General features: G+C 33.9%; 1 protein-coding gene across 3 annotated transcripts; it reads left to right on the top strand.

Moving 5' to 3' along the window:
- Window positions 1-1935: 1935 nt before the first annotated feature.
- LOC114261527 (uncharacterized) lies at window positions 1936-13640 on the top strand. 3 transcript variants are annotated; one of them, XM_082871507.1, is made up of 12 exons: window positions 2031-2354; window positions 2591-2623; window positions 2709-4819; window positions 6195-6263; window positions 7946-8047; window positions 8171-8220; window positions 8308-8396; window positions 9226-9385; window positions 10866-10971; window positions 11052-11234; window positions 12194-12430; window positions 13174-13640. In XM_082871507.1, the coding sequence occupies exons 3-12, from the start codon at window positions 2786-2788 to the stop codon at window positions 13285-13287; spliced, it is 3144 nt and encodes a 1047-aa protein (XP_082727633.1). In that variant the 5' UTR covers window positions 2031-2354; window positions 2591-2623; window positions 2709-2785; the 3' UTR covers window positions 13288-13640. The 3 variants fall into 3 exon arrangements, with proteins under 3 accessions (XP_082727632.1, XP_082727631.1, XP_082727633.1); XM_082871506.1 differs by lacking the exon at window positions 2591-2623 and having other exon boundaries at window positions 1936-2354; window positions 9259-9385; XM_082871505.1 differs by lacking the exon at window positions 2591-2623 and having other exon boundaries at window positions 1936-2354.
- The last annotated feature ends 1929 nt before the right edge of the window (window positions 13641-15569 follow it).

Below are 15569 nucleotides of genomic sequence, written 5' to 3'. Positions count from 1 at the left end.
TGACTACATTTTTCAAGTTTATTTTTTGAAATATTTATATAGAAGTAAAAAAAATATCGTTAGGAATAAATTTTTTCTTAATTTAATTATAAATTTTTCCTATATATTGTTTTTAAATTTTGAATAAAATTAAATATAAAATAATTAATTAAAGATATGGTGCATTTATTATATTTATTTTTCTGTGCAAAAAAAATAAAAAAGCATTTAAAAATGAAAAAATTACTCATAAATTTCATTTTGATAAATGTTGCTTTAGTTAGTCCGGAGTGTTTTTTCTTAAACCATTTAGTCCTTTTTTATTTTTGGTATGGTATATTTTTTTGATATATTGTATATAGAGTTTACATTTTTGCCCATATTGTGATTTTATTTTGATTTTGTTATGGTGTGTGTGTTTAAGGATGTTGTAACATTACTATTTTGTAGGAGGGGATTTCATGGACTCTTATGAAAGTTGTTTGACCATTTTAGTATTTGGTTTATAATGTTATATTTTGGGTCATCACAAAACAAGATGACCACTGGAACATCACAAAAACAACATTAGTAGCATCATCAACATTAGCAACGTCATCATCACAAAACAACATCAGCAATAAGCACAGTAGTTTACGATCACACCAACGTATTCTTCGATTAACATCAACTAATATCAAAAAGCTTTGATGTTTCACCTTCACTGTGAACGACGCCTTCGACAGATTGACGTAAGGTCACCGGTGTTCCGCCGGCAACGTTAATTGCAGTCTGAAATACCCCCACGCCCACGCTGTTTCGCAAATGCACCTTTGGCAGAAAGGGTTTTTAAATGTTAGGGTTTTGATTGGGTTCACTAATGTTATTTACGAAAATGAAATTGAATAAACGCGATTAACATTTAGCTAATACCAAATAGCTTTGATGTTTCACCCACACGGTGTATGACGTCTCCAATAGAGGAGACTGACGTAAGGTCATCGGTGTTTCACCGACAATGTTAATCGCAGGCCGAAATACCCCTACACCCACATTGTTCGCAGATACAGCGTTGGTAGAAAGGGTTTTCAGATGTTAGGGTTTTGATTGGGTTCACTAATGTTATTTACGAAAATGAAATTGAATAAACGCAACGTTGCCAAATCTCACATACCACTCAAACAAAAATGAAGATGAGCGCTAAAACATCCACTACAGATGTCGTTCCAACCTTTAACCTTTGGCGATGTTAGCAATGGAAGGAAAATGGAAAAAAGCCTATAGTTGCTTTTGGACAATTTGGTAACTCAATATCACCAAACCCCGAAATTACCCCTTCCAAACAACATCACCTCGCGTGCCTTCTGAGGGTTAACACGGAAATACCATTTAATTGGGACCTTTCAGTCTTTCAAATAAATTGCAGGGCCATATGGTTCAACCTATACAAAACTTGGGATTTATTGGTTTTTTACCTTTTAAAAATCGCAATTATATAAGGCCCCGTTTGTTTTGGGGTATGAGAGGGAGATTGAGATTAGGATAGCTGTAGGCCCTATTTAATGTGTTGTTTGTTTACAGAGTTGAAGAAGGGATTACTAAGTTGAAGGGCTTAGGATAAGCCTTACAGATGAGATTCGGATAGGCCTCCAGGACTTGGTATTAAAAAAATAGTTCTGCGGATTAGAAATTTTTTATTTTTATTTTTTACATGTCGGCATTTTTTTTTTAAACATTAATATTTAATTTTTTATATTTTTTGTTAAGTAAAAATTATTATTTTATTTATTTTATTTTATTCTGAATTTATTTTATTTTATTTTTTAAAGATTTTTTACATATTAGGCATTTTTTTAAAAACATTAATGTTTAATATTTTTATATTTTTTTATTTATGTTATTATTTTATATTTATTCTATATAAAAATAATTTAACAATTCGCTATCATAAAATCAAATACAATTTTACTTCATTCCATCACTGTCAATCCGTTATACCTCTGAAACAAACGGGCGCTAAGGGTGGAACACTATAGGGTGGAACACTATAGGAAACAGTGATGGCCTACTGAATTTGGGAGCAGGCCAGCGGTGGCTCTCTCATCACATCACAAGACCAAATACTAGTAGAAAAAGTTGCACACATTTTCTCTGTCTCCCGCCCGTTGAAGATGGTTTGAAGTTGTGCAACACTTGCCATGCCCACCGATTTAAAACCCTAGACAACTATCTATACTTAACTCACCCCCACTCCACCACATTCCATCGTCTCTGTCGCCCTGCCCCAGTTTTCTTCTTCTTCTTCTTCTTCTTCTTCTTCTTCTTCAGCTTCAGCTTCAGATCCAGATCTCGATCTCACCAGCGTTCCTCTCAATCAATATCCCCCACTCAATTGGGTATGAATCTTCTTCTTCTTCTTCTTCTTCTTCTTCTTCTGAAATTGATTTAAAAGTTGTAATTCATACTGACATGCACACGCTATTGATATCTATTTCCATTTGTCTTTCTGCAAATCTTTGGATTTCACAATGTTGATGTGATCGCATGAAATTGTACTGTGGACTTCGACTGCCATATATACTTCTTTATGTCATGTATGAATGAATTTTTATACCATTTTTACACCAACCAGCATCCCTGATTTTGATCATGAACTCAATCGACTGTGAGTTTTCTACTAGTCTTGTTTTGGTTTCAAGAAAGAGCCTATTATTGCATATTACAATTATATTTGGGATTTTTCCCTGCAGATTTATATCTGAACCAACGATCACAGTGCATGGATCTAATCTAATACAAGACGAACCTCACAATATTAGCAAGGATTATGTTTGAACCTCAAAATGATAGCAACAGGCAACTTGTGATGGACTCTGATCAAAGCATGATCAACCAGGAATTTGAATATACCAGCAAATTACCTGTTATCCGACATGTTCGAAAGGTTATATCTCAAGGATCTCCTGTGCAGAGAAGAGTTAGCCCACGACTAAAGTACATACCTGAAAGTAAAAGACCTTATTATCGCCCTTCTCGAAGGGATTTGTCAGAATGTTCAAGTGAACAAAAAAATCAGGAAAATGTCAATGCTAACCACTCTACAAATGATACTTCACCAAATGTGAGTAGAGAAAAGGATGTAGACAAAGATTGCGAAAGAGTGGTTGATCGTTCAGAAACAAAAGGCTTGCCAAATTGCACCTTTCAAAAGGTCAGGGACCAAGGTTCTGGGAGTGATGCCGCAGTTTTTAATGGAGTTGCGTGTTTTGCTGCTGGTGACAATGGGAATATTGATTCAAAAGTAGGGAATTCAAAATGGTTGGATGGTTGCAATTCTTCACTCAATGCTGATGATAAAAGTGCCCGGGCGCAGAGAAGATTTAGCCCACGACTAAAGAAAATACCTGAAAGTAAAAGACCTTATTATGGCACTTCTCGAAGGGATTCATCAAAATGTTCAAATGACCAAAACAATCAGGAAAATGTCAATGCTAACTACAATACACAAGAAAGTTCATCAAATGTGAGTAGAGAAAAGGATACAGGCAAAAAACGTAAAAGTGAGGTTGATCATTCGGAAACAATAGGCTCGCCAACTTACAGTTTTGAAAAGGTCAGGGACCAAGGCTCTGGGAGTGATGCTGCAATTTTTGATGGAGTTAGATGTTCTGTTGCTGGTAACAATGGGAATATTGGTTCAAAAGTTGGGAATTCAAAATGGTTGGATGTTTGTAATTCTTCACTTGATGGTTCTAGTGTCAACACGCAGAGAAGATTTAGCCCACGACTAAAGAGCATACCTGAAAATAAAAGACCTTATTATGGACCTTTTGAAAAGGTCAGCGGCCAAGGTTCTGGGACTGATGCTGCAATGTTTAATGGAGTTACATGTTTTGTTGCTGGTAACAATGAGAATATTGATTCAAAAGTAGGGAATTCAAAATGTTTTCATGTTTATAATCCTTCACCCAATGCCGATCGTGAAAGTGCCTACGCTCAACGAAGATTTAGCCCACGATTAAAGAACATACCTGAAAGCAAAAGACCCTATTATGGTGCTTCTCAAAGGGATTCGCCACAATTTTCAAATGACAAAAACAATCAGGAGAATGTCAATGCTAACCACTCTACACAAGATAATTCACTGACTGTGAGTAGAGATAGACATGTAGACAAAGAATATAAAAAAAGTGAGGTTGATTGTTCGGAAACAAAAGGCTTGCCAAATTGCATTTTTGAAAAGGTCAGTGACCAAGGTTTTGGGAGTGATGCAGCAATTATTGATGGATTTACGTGTTCTACTGCTGGTAACAATGGGAATATTGATTCAAAAGTAGGGAATTCAAAACGGTTGGATAATTGTAATTCTTCATCTAATGCTGATGGTAAAAGTGCCTATGTACAGAGAAGATTTAGCCCACGACTAAAGACCATACCTGAAAGTGAAAGACCTTATTACGGCACTTCTCAAAGGGCTTTGTCACAATGTTCAAATGACAAAAACAATCAGGAAAACGTCAATGCTAACCACTCTACACAAGAAAGTTCACCAAATGTGAGTAGAGATAGGGATATAGCCAAAGAATGTAAAAGTGAGGTTGATAATTCGGAAACAAAAGGCTTGCCAAATTGCGGTTTTGAAAAGGTCTGGGACCGAGTTTCTGGGAGTGATGAAGCAATTTTTAATGGAGCAATGTGTTCTGCTGCTGGTAGCAATGGGCATATTCATTCAAAATTAGAGAATTCAAAATGGTCAGATGATTATAATTCTTCGCCCAATGCTGATGGTGGTAAAGGTGCCCATGCAAGGGTGAAACATACATTGATAAATGACAATAGACATTACCTCCACTTTGTTCAGGTGATTACATCTTTTACTACCTGTTTTTCTACATAAATATCTCATCATTATCAGTTTGATGCGTCCAAAATTTCAGAAAGACTTGGACTAGATAAATAAATACCTCATCAAGATATTCTTTTTATAGATAAATTGTAGAGTCAATTAGTAAAATGCATATTAGATGGATGGGATTTAGCATGAGATCATTATATTTCTATTTGATATTAATGTGTTAGAATTTTTCCAATTACAATTCTACCGAACTATATGAAGCCTTAGTTCCTGATTGTAGAAAATCATGTCTCTCTCTCTTTTTTATTTTTTTCTTCTTTTCACCACCTTACACAGGAACCAAAACCAGACGGAATAGTAGGTATGAAGGAATTGCCGCCACACCCTTAGTGGCTTATATCTTGTTTTTATTACATTTCATTTCAGTTATATAACTCCTCCCTTGATAGTGTAAATATGATTGGTCATCGTGCACATGATGAATTCATCTCAAACTAATTTCTTATTTTATCTAAAAGAATGACTTAATTTGTTATTGTTTCTTTTTCTCTGTTTTGACTCCTGTTTCGACTCCTTAAGTGATCTGCATTTTCACACTCATGCTTTTGTATATGTTGTTTTTAACTGCTCCATGTTGCTTATCATTTAGCATACCTCACACCATGGAAGTGTCTATAAAGATTCTCCATTAAGTAGATTTGAAGTGCAATACTCTAGAAGCATGACCACTTTAGCTACGTGTCGCTGCCATGACACCGACCTATGCGGGCATGTGCTGAGTCCACATCAGAAGTGTGTAAGGGAGATCTTAGATATATTATATACATAAGTGGAGACAATACATGCAAGTGATATCAAATGGTAGCCTTTTGGGGAAAGACCCAAGTGGTTATTTATGGTTTCAGACTGAGTTGTGCACATGATTATATTGCTTTATGCGTATTGTAACATGGGGTCATTCTATTTTGAGACCTTAAGCCAGTCGTTGTATGTGTCTGGATTTTACTCATGGCTCCTACTTGTGCAAAAGTGTGTTGAGTTCTACATCAGAAGTGTGCGAGAGTGGTCTTGGGTATAAACGTAGGGTAATGAATTTGATTGATGTTGTATCCTACCTATTAGGGAAGGACCAAGGTGGTTACTGCACCAATTTGATTCTACAATCGATGCCCTTTTCAATCTCCCCTTCCTTGTGAACATCAATCTACATCAATTGTGCTTATGCTCGTTGAATTCTTGATATAGTTTAGGAGGGTTATATAGATCTTCTCATTTTTATGATTTGATTGCCTTTGTGGTAAAATCTACCATTTAGATTTATAACTAATTTTTGGAGTTTACGAGGACAGTATGGATAAGTTATCTTTTCTGATTTTACTAGGAAAAGGAGAAGAGATGCAAGAAAGGAGAGGTCAATGATCGAACAGTTGCTAAAGGTTTAAAACACAAGGTGAGGACCTTTGCAACACTATATTATTTTCTTAGATGAGCTTATATTTGTTCTTGATCAATGGTTCAGCAAACTGGGGATTTGATTTGTATACTTTTGTTCATTTCATTCACTCTGTTTAATAAGGGTAGAAACACTTCAGAAAACATTTTATTGCCTATGAAATCACTTGTGATATTGATAAAAGATTAGAGGAGGAAATTTTATCTTACGCTAGACCTGATGAATGCCTATAGCCGTTTATAAAGGGATTTTTGAATATTTGGTTATCTGTTTTGTTCTTTGCCACCTTTCCTCAAGCTGGACATTTTTTCTGTATTTGCATGGTGCTTAGGAACCCGAGAATTTAGACAATTTGCTGCTCTTTTTGCTCTTGCCCTGCTTCATGAAATTGGGCACTTGGATTGTGACACAAAACTAATATGAAATCAAATAAAAAATTATTAGAAGTTATGGACATCAAGATGCTGATTTCAATTCAACTGTGCTACAATCTAGACATAATTTGAGGGCTGATAAGCACTTATCAAGGGCATTCCTTCAGATGTTTTGGAACTTCTGGAATTTTTGGTTGGAAGTATTGGTAATGCTAACGCTGTCTATCTAATGCAGCTACCATTCTAGTTTAGAGTATTTCTCAAGTTCATGTCAATAATAGTAGTAGTGAAAAAATATATGAATTTACTTAATCAAACTGATCATATATCCCTTGACACATAGAAATGGTGAAAAGGATTGATGTAGTACCCCACTTGATTGGAACATTAGGCTTGGTTTGGTTTAATCACTTATGAACAAAAGATAGTAAGGCACTTGTTACGCTGATGGTTTTTCCCTTATTCATCTCTATAGCATTATGTAATGATGCTTACAGTCTTTATGGCCGAACTCTTTCAACAAACCTTTGAGGCAATTCTTTAGAATAACAGTTGATATCCTTGTTTCTTATGTTTATTGCATAACCATTCAAATCCTTAGACTTGTATTGTTCTTTTTGGTAAGGCTTCCTCATAATTTTTACTTTTCTAGCTAATGTAGGCTGGTTTCATTACTAAGTCTTCATGTAGTCCCTTAAAACTTCTTAGCTTAGGCATGATTGAGCACTGTGGTGTCTCCTCAGTTGTGTGAGCTTTTTGATAATCCATTTTACACTTGCAAAATGCATTTTGCCTATAATGATATTTGAAGCTTAGGTATGTATCCTGGCTTCTTTTACAAAAATATCTTGATGCAGTCAATGTAGTTAAAAGTTGATGGCTAACATGATGTTACTATGTAATCTATGAATTTGTACCTTACCCAAGAGTAATCAGATATGAAAAGCAATAACATGGGTAGAACATTGACAAGAAGCTCAAAGCCATAGCTGGTATTGGTTTCAAAATATTAAAATGCATGGACAATGTACCCAAAAAAAATTGTCAATTTAACGGTATGCTTAAGCTACTATGCAAGAAGATTCTACTTTTATTACGTTACATTGTATATGATTCAAGGCCCTTGATTGAGTGGAATAGAAAAACAAGATTCATGTAGCCCAAGTAGTTGCAACAAGGCTTTGTTGACTTGACATTTCATTTCAACATGAATGGTCATTTGATTATGTCTATGTACTTCACCAATTGCTTTTTTATCATGACTTCTAACTTCGGTTTGATTGATTCCAAATTCTATGCTTTAAGGTTGTTCGATTTTGGCCTACAAAAGGTGCTTTTGGTTTTGTAGCTTACAAGAATCATTTAAGGCGGCTTGAACAACGACAGCCCAAGTTGACCAATCCTCAGGTTATCAACTATTTGCATTTCATAATTTTCATATTACATTATAACTAGTGTTTTAAGTTAGATTTGCAAAATTGTCTCTTTCATCTCTATATTTGTTGTATCATTTCTTACACTGTGCAACAGGTTTATTTTACTCAAGCTCGTGGATTGAAGGCCTCTTCTAAGTTACATGGGTATGATATCAATAGGCAGCAACATAACTCTCTATTGTTCTCCTCTGATATTACAATATGAACTTATTGAATTGTTTTATTTTTAAGGCTGGTGTCTGAGGACATATCTGGAGGTCAAGAAGATGTACCGATTCCTGCTACCAATTTAATTGATGATGCACCTGTTGCTCCTACAGGCAAGTTCACCAGTTTGACCCCTTAATTGGTGGCAGTTTATGCTGAGTTTGAAAACTGGTCTATAAACAAGGCTCGGTAGATCTCTCAGTTGGTTTTCCCTCCGTTATGGGCATCATAAGTAATTTGGATAATTTGGTATTAACCTTTCCAGGTACTAGTTACCATATAGTGCATGCAGAGGATTTTTAAGTTTAAAGAAAGTTTTTAAGAAGAAACTCTATAGTCTACAATTAAACTAACTATGGTCGTGAACTCAATAAAAACAAGCCTAATAGACTAAGAGAGATAAAATTCTCAAAATGATGCTACTACAAATGAATGAATTTTACCTTTTAAAAAATGTTGAGTATGTCTATCTGGCTTGAAGTCTAAGTCTTCCATGATGATTCGTCACTACAGAACATGCTCAAGACTCAACTAAGCTAAAAATAGAAGTTATAGACTCAATAATAACCACGGGTTAGACATTTTTCTTTGCACTGTAAAGTACCAACCATCACAGCTTTAAACTGCCCTTTTGCCCTTTTTGTCACCGTTATAGTCCCTTTTTGATAAGTATTTTTCTCTCAAATTTCTGTTAACAATGATCCCCACAACATACTAACGAAAAAGAGTGAAAGGAAAAGCATACAATGAAGGAGCTAATTACCTTTTCTTTTTTCTCCACAAATTTTTAGGCAAACTGAAACATGCAAATACTATTTTTCGTCCTGCGCTATAATAAGTGGAAGTCTCATTAGTGCATATCTTTGTTATTAGAATTGCCTTGCACTGCCTGACTACTCTGGGCACTTATTTAGGATGCAACCTCCATTCACAAAATTGCAGGTTTTACATATTCCAAATCTATTCAAGTTGCAGAAAACATAAAACTCCCCCCAAATGCCTGTGGATGCAAGTGCAAAGGAAATTGTATGAATGCAAAAGCTTGTGCTTGTGCTAGACTTAATGGTAGTGACTTTCCATATGTACTCCGAAATGGTGGCAGGTGAGATTTGAATTATCTACTCATGTCCGCAACATGCTTCTGAAGGAGCTTCTTGTATTGAAATTCAATATTTTTATATATATTAATTTGTTAAACTGGCAGTATAGTCCTTCGGTTCCTAATTTTGAGAATGCATATTTAGGTTTGTATTGGAATTTAAAGTTTACTGCATGGATGGGAGTTACTGCGATCCAATTCTTCCTATAACTGAATATGAACTAAGATATAAATATATGATACATCCACAGAACTAGGGATTCTGCTGCCCATGACACACTTCTTGTCGCATCCCCACCCCTAATCTGGGATTAAAAGACTTAACCGGCTGATAATATAGGCCTCAAAACAAAACCAGATGTGATTAAAATTAATCTAAACAGAATTAATGCAGCTGGGCAGAAGAATGCCTCTAAATATACACAAAAAATAAGGAAAAAGTGTCCTGATGTCAAATACATCCCACATTGGAGCAATTGTCTAAATGCACGGCCTGTGGCACAGATAATACATACATAAAGAGTCTTAGGACTTAACCTTCATTTGGCCAAAATTTATAAGAACCTGGCAATTACTATTACCAACATAGCTATATACAATCATACTAGAACAAGAGTAAAAAAGAAACTAGGTAGATGCTGGCATGTTCCAAGCACTACAAGGACAAAAGCATGTAAAATGCAAAGGGGTTCCAAGATAAGCCACATCACTTGAAAATATGATTATTAACAATACGTGTGAGCTGAAGCCAGTGAATAGCATTATATTGAGACAAAACCATGGATATCTAAATGTAATAAAACGTAACTTGTAATAGCTGTAAATCAATTTCCATATGGAATTCATAACAGAGACTTTCCAACAAAAGTAACCATGTTTGTAAACAAACCAAGTTTCATGTTATTGTGCCCATCACTTCGGAACAAGGTCCGTGTTGATCCAGATTCCCATCGGAGGTCACAAAGTGGCAAACGGAGGCCGTGAAACGTGGAAAACGAAGGAGACCTCTCAAAACAAAGGCTACTAGCATGCTTATTGCCCCCTTGTAGCTGGGACTAACCATGGATGGCGTGCAAAACGTTTGTAAAGCATAACCTTATACACACAGAGATATCCACTGGTTTTCACATTCATAAACAAGATTTGGTACATAGTTTAAATTATATTATTGAAAGTTCTGAAATGTTTGAAAGGATTTACATTGTATGAAAACCAGTATTTAAAGATGTCCAAGGTATAAGACCACTCACCTTGCTCCCCAACTAAGTCTCTACAAATTATCTTCTAGAGGTCCTTCATAATCTAAATTGATTTGTCTATCTTTTGAAGCAGATAAGCAGTTATCTGTGCCATTATCTAAATTGATTGCAATTGCAGAATTTTTGTATTGGTGCTGCATCTGTCACTTCTTTTCTCTCAGTTTTAAATCTATGACTCGCTTTTCTTTAATTGAAAGTTGTACTTCTTGTTTTACTTGGTTCAGACTGATTGAGGCAAAGGATGTTGTGTTTGAATGTGGACCAAACTGTGGCTGTGGACTTGGTTGCATTAACCGTATATCTCAGCAAGGAATAAAGTATCAACTTGAGGTCAAGTCTCCATAATTATTTCTGATTCATCATGAATATTATGTAATACAGAATTAATGCCCTATCCTTCCTTTGAACAGGTTTTCCGAACACCAGAAAAAGGGTGGGCCGTCAGATCTAGAGACTTTATTCCTTCAGGTGCACCAGTGTGTGAATATATTGGAGTGCTCAGGAGAACAGACGAACTGGATAATGTTGCTGAGAATGATTATATATTTGAAATTGATTGTTTGCATACAATGAAGGAGATTGGGGGAAGAGAGGTAATTGCAGCTATTCAGGAAATTACATTTAACCTTTTGATTTTAATGATTTTTGCCTCAGTTTCTCTATAATTTGACCACCCTATTGTTTTAATCAACTTGAGTTACTAAATCTGTTTTCTGGTGCTAAAGCAACTTCACTGTGGGTTGTAATCTGGATGTATGCAAAATGAAATTCACTGCAACTATATGGGTTTCAATGTTTCTTTCTTTTGCACACTACACTATCATTGCGTAACAACTTCGTAAACAGGAGTACCATTATAGTCTCTATGACACTTAGATCCTTATTTTTAAGTATTTCTCGACTTTCTGAATGCCGTAGAATTATCAAGTCTTAAACTTGGTTTCTTATATGATTTTCATTGGTGACTCATCCACTTTTTCCGAATAAAATTTTCCTTCTGTGCTATATTTTGTTTTTACATATAATGGGTATAGCACAAGTGATGTTCTTTCTCTTTTTCGAATTATTGAAAGTTTCATATTTATCTTTTTGTTGATGTCGGTGGATGCGGATGTGTTGGCTTTTGTAGATTTTGTCGATGATTTGATTTTTTAGTTTGTGGCCTTTTGAGGGCTTTAGTTTTGTATTCTTTGCATCTCCTTGATGCTTTTTAATAATATCTGATTTTATTTATCAAAAAAAATATTTATCTTTTTGACCATGTACTTCATGATAGAAATTGCATTGCTTCAATTTAATCTTGCTGCTCTCTTAAATTCTATTATAGCTTAATTATACTCCTAGAATTTTTTTATCATTGCTACTCCTTTTTGCTAATTCAACTATAGGAGTTTTTATATTAATTATTATTCAAAGTTGATTAGTTATCTAATGCTTTATTAGGTTTGATGTTCAGTCTCTGGTTCCACAGCATTTTCCACTTTGCATAGCATCAGGCCTTTCAATTACATTTCGTTAATGCATTTCCTTGACCAATTTCTTCTCTTTTCAGAGGCGATTAGGAGATGCATCTGGGCCGATCAGTAACCACTTGGAGAAAATAGATGACAGGGCATTAGACAGTACACCTGAATTTTGCATAGATGCGGGCTCTGTGGGTAATGTTGCTAGATTTATCAATCACAGTTGCGAGCCTAACCTCTTTGTTCAGTGTGTTTTAAGCATGCATCATGATGTCAGACTTGCTCGGGTGGTGTTGTTTGCTGCAGAAAAAATAGCTCCTTTTCAGGTGACGTGCTGTCTTACATATTTCTTTTCCTCATGTTGAGCATTACTTTATTTTTGAGCTTGCATTGAAAATAGGAGGAGCCAGATTGCTTGTTTCATACCCATTTGAAATTTCATATTTCAATATATCTGTCCTATTTCACTTTGTTATCGGCAGCTATAATCAATCTGCCACTTATGACAAGATGAAATAATGACGACTTTATGTGCTAAATGGCAAAATGATCTTTGCAACCTGATACATATTCATGAAGGTTTCTTCAGGCTTGGGATAAACTAATTTATTTGGACCTTTAATGCTTTCCTTCCAATTGTAAAACAAATCTTGATAATAGTCTGTCACTGGCTATAATATTAGGTTTTTGAATGTTGAATCTGTTACAGAAGATCAAAACATTGAAAATATATTGCAACTGTTCTTATTGTTCTCTCTCTCTCTCTCTCTCTAAACAAAGTAGTAAATTACTACGTGAAGGATTTGATGATGTTTACAAAGTAAATTCTGAAACTCTTACTTCATTGTTAACGAGCAAACAAAGTGAAATTTTCAAATAAATTATCTCAATTAAGCTGTTGTGTGAAGTGGACTATTGGTACTTGGCGAAAATCCTTTCTTTATGTATTAATGCTCAAATGATGAGAGTGTATTTAACACCAACCATAGCTTGTACTTGTCTTATTGGATTAGCTTTTATATTTCAAAAAACATTGAGATAACATATTGTCATTCCATGTTACACTCAGGAACTTACATATGACTATGGATACGCTCTTGATAGCGTTATTGGTCCTGATGGAAAAATAAAAGAGCTTCTATGCCGTTGTGGGATGGCAGATTGTCGTAAACGTTTATACTAGTGAAGTTTCAGCTTCTTGGTACCATTTTTCTAGCTAGCTTTTTGTGGAAAAGACAACCACATGGATAGTTTTGCCATTTCTCATTTTCTCGAGGCAAAATAGTTGGTCTAGTATATATGAAATATTTGTACTCTCGAGGTGAAATAGCTCTTTGCTTATTGTTTTATTGTATTTTGGAAGGAGGGCGGGGTTGGTTTGTTAGATTGAAAAGGTGCTTGTTTATGTTTCAAAAAATATTTAGAGAGTGACATTTATCATTGGTGGATGTCGCATTGTTGTAATGAATGTTAATATACGGTACTTATTTTGGATTTCTATTATATATTGACAAACTATTGCCTGTTTTTGTGATATACTCAATTTTCTTTCCTTTTATTATTTTTGGTTCATTTTTTTGGGGACATACAATAAGTTATGTAATGTAATAGAGCATGGCCATTTTATTTCTGTAATCTAAAAGAATTATGCAGAATGAACAAAAATAAAAAGAGAAGCTTTTGTACACCGGCGGAGATTGTTTGGTTTTGTTGATGGTAAAAGGTTTTTTTTGAACGAATAGGATTTTGAACGAATTGATGTTAAAAGGTTGAAAATGTCATTTGCTGGAGTAGAGCAAAAGGTCAAGGATCAAAGCAATGGATCACTTTGATCTAGTCTTAAGAAGAAATTACTAGTCCATGTCTGCCACTGAAGGTCCTATAGTTGATCATGGACCCCAAAGATTAAGTGGGTGATTAAAGAAAAAGTAAAACAGGATTATGCGTTTTACATGAAAATTAAGAAACCTTAATCTCCCGGTAAAATAGAATATTAAAAAAGAAAAGAAAAAAGGGAAACCCAATCAGAGTTCAAGGCACAGGCTATGGGCTATTATCCTTTGACTAAGATAGCCTTGATTCAAATAAATTATTACTTTAGTTATGCTGTCACTATTACTTCTTTGGTTCTAAAATAATAATTCATTTTGAGGAATTTAATTTTTTTTTTGATAATATAATTATTATACTTAAAAAAATTAATTTTTCAAAATTACCCTTTAATAGTATATTTTTTTGAGGAATATCAATTGTTATAATTGTACTTTTTGTATTAATGAATTTTTAAAAAAAGTAAAATAGGAAATTCATATTATTTTAGTTTTTGATTTTTGAAAATAGACTAAAACTTTGGGATAATAAAAAATAAAACAAGGAACTAATATTTTGAAACGGATGAAGTATTATTATTGCCACTAATTAACCTTTGTCAAACCTAAAAGACATGACTTCATTCACCCAATTGGAGTGATTTATATAGGCAACAACAGTGTAGAATTTGCAAATTGTAATGAATGAAAACATTTTTTTATTTTTGTTTTTGTTTTTGTTTTTGAGAATATAATCTATATATAATCGTAGCTAATTGCACCACTCTATCTTTACCTAACAACATACATGCCAACAACAGTTTTTTTTTTTTTTTTTTTTTTTTTTGGGCAATCGCATTTGTAAGGCGGTGTTTGGGAAGTTTGTTTTTTGGTTTTTTTTAGTTTTTTTTTTTTTTTTTCACTTAAAGACAAATTGGTTATAAAATCCAAAAAAATAAATAAATCTAAACAAAATATTACATCAAATCCCATAATCATTTTACTTTTTCTCTTACAAACATTACATCTAACCACAAAAAAATTCAATTATCTTCCCAGACACAAAAAAAATTTCTCCAATAATATCTTACAACTAAAAAAACTACAAAAAAATTCACTTTCCAAACACTCATAAAAAAAATATCACATCAAACCCCATAATCATTTCATTTTTTCTCTCACAAACATCACATCCAGTCACAAAAAAACCCAACTATCTCCCCAAACACAAAAAAAAATTTCTCTAATAATATTATATAATTAAAAAAATCTACAAAAAAAATCCACTTCCATTGGAGAATTTTTTTTTTTGTGTTTGAGAAGATAGTTGGGTTTTTTTGTGGTTGAATGTGATGTTTGTGAGAGAAAAAGTAAAATAATTATGGAGTTTGATGTGATATTTTGTTTGGATTTATTTTTTTTGGTTTTGTAACCAATTTGTCTTTTAGTAAAAAAAAAAACCAAAAAACAAACTTCCCAAACACTGCCTTTATAAGGATAAGAAAACTTACTCTCATTGGTGCTAGTCTAACGGTTAACAATTAACTTTCACCGATCAAATTTTTTTATTTTTTATTTTTATAACTCATCAATTATAAATACTCTATTTTTCCAAAAAAGAAAAGTCAGGCAGCTACAATAAAATGCATCAAATAAA

The sequence above is a fragment of the Camellia sinensis genome, chromosome 5 (assembly GCF_055761805.1).
Source record: "Camellia sinensis isolate YWXY chromosome 5, ASM5576180v1, whole genome shotgun sequence".
Lineage (NCBI taxonomy): Eukaryota > Viridiplantae > Streptophyta > Magnoliopsida > Ericales > Theaceae > Camellia > Camellia sinensis.
This window is presented reverse-complemented; position numbering and strand designations above follow the sequence as displayed.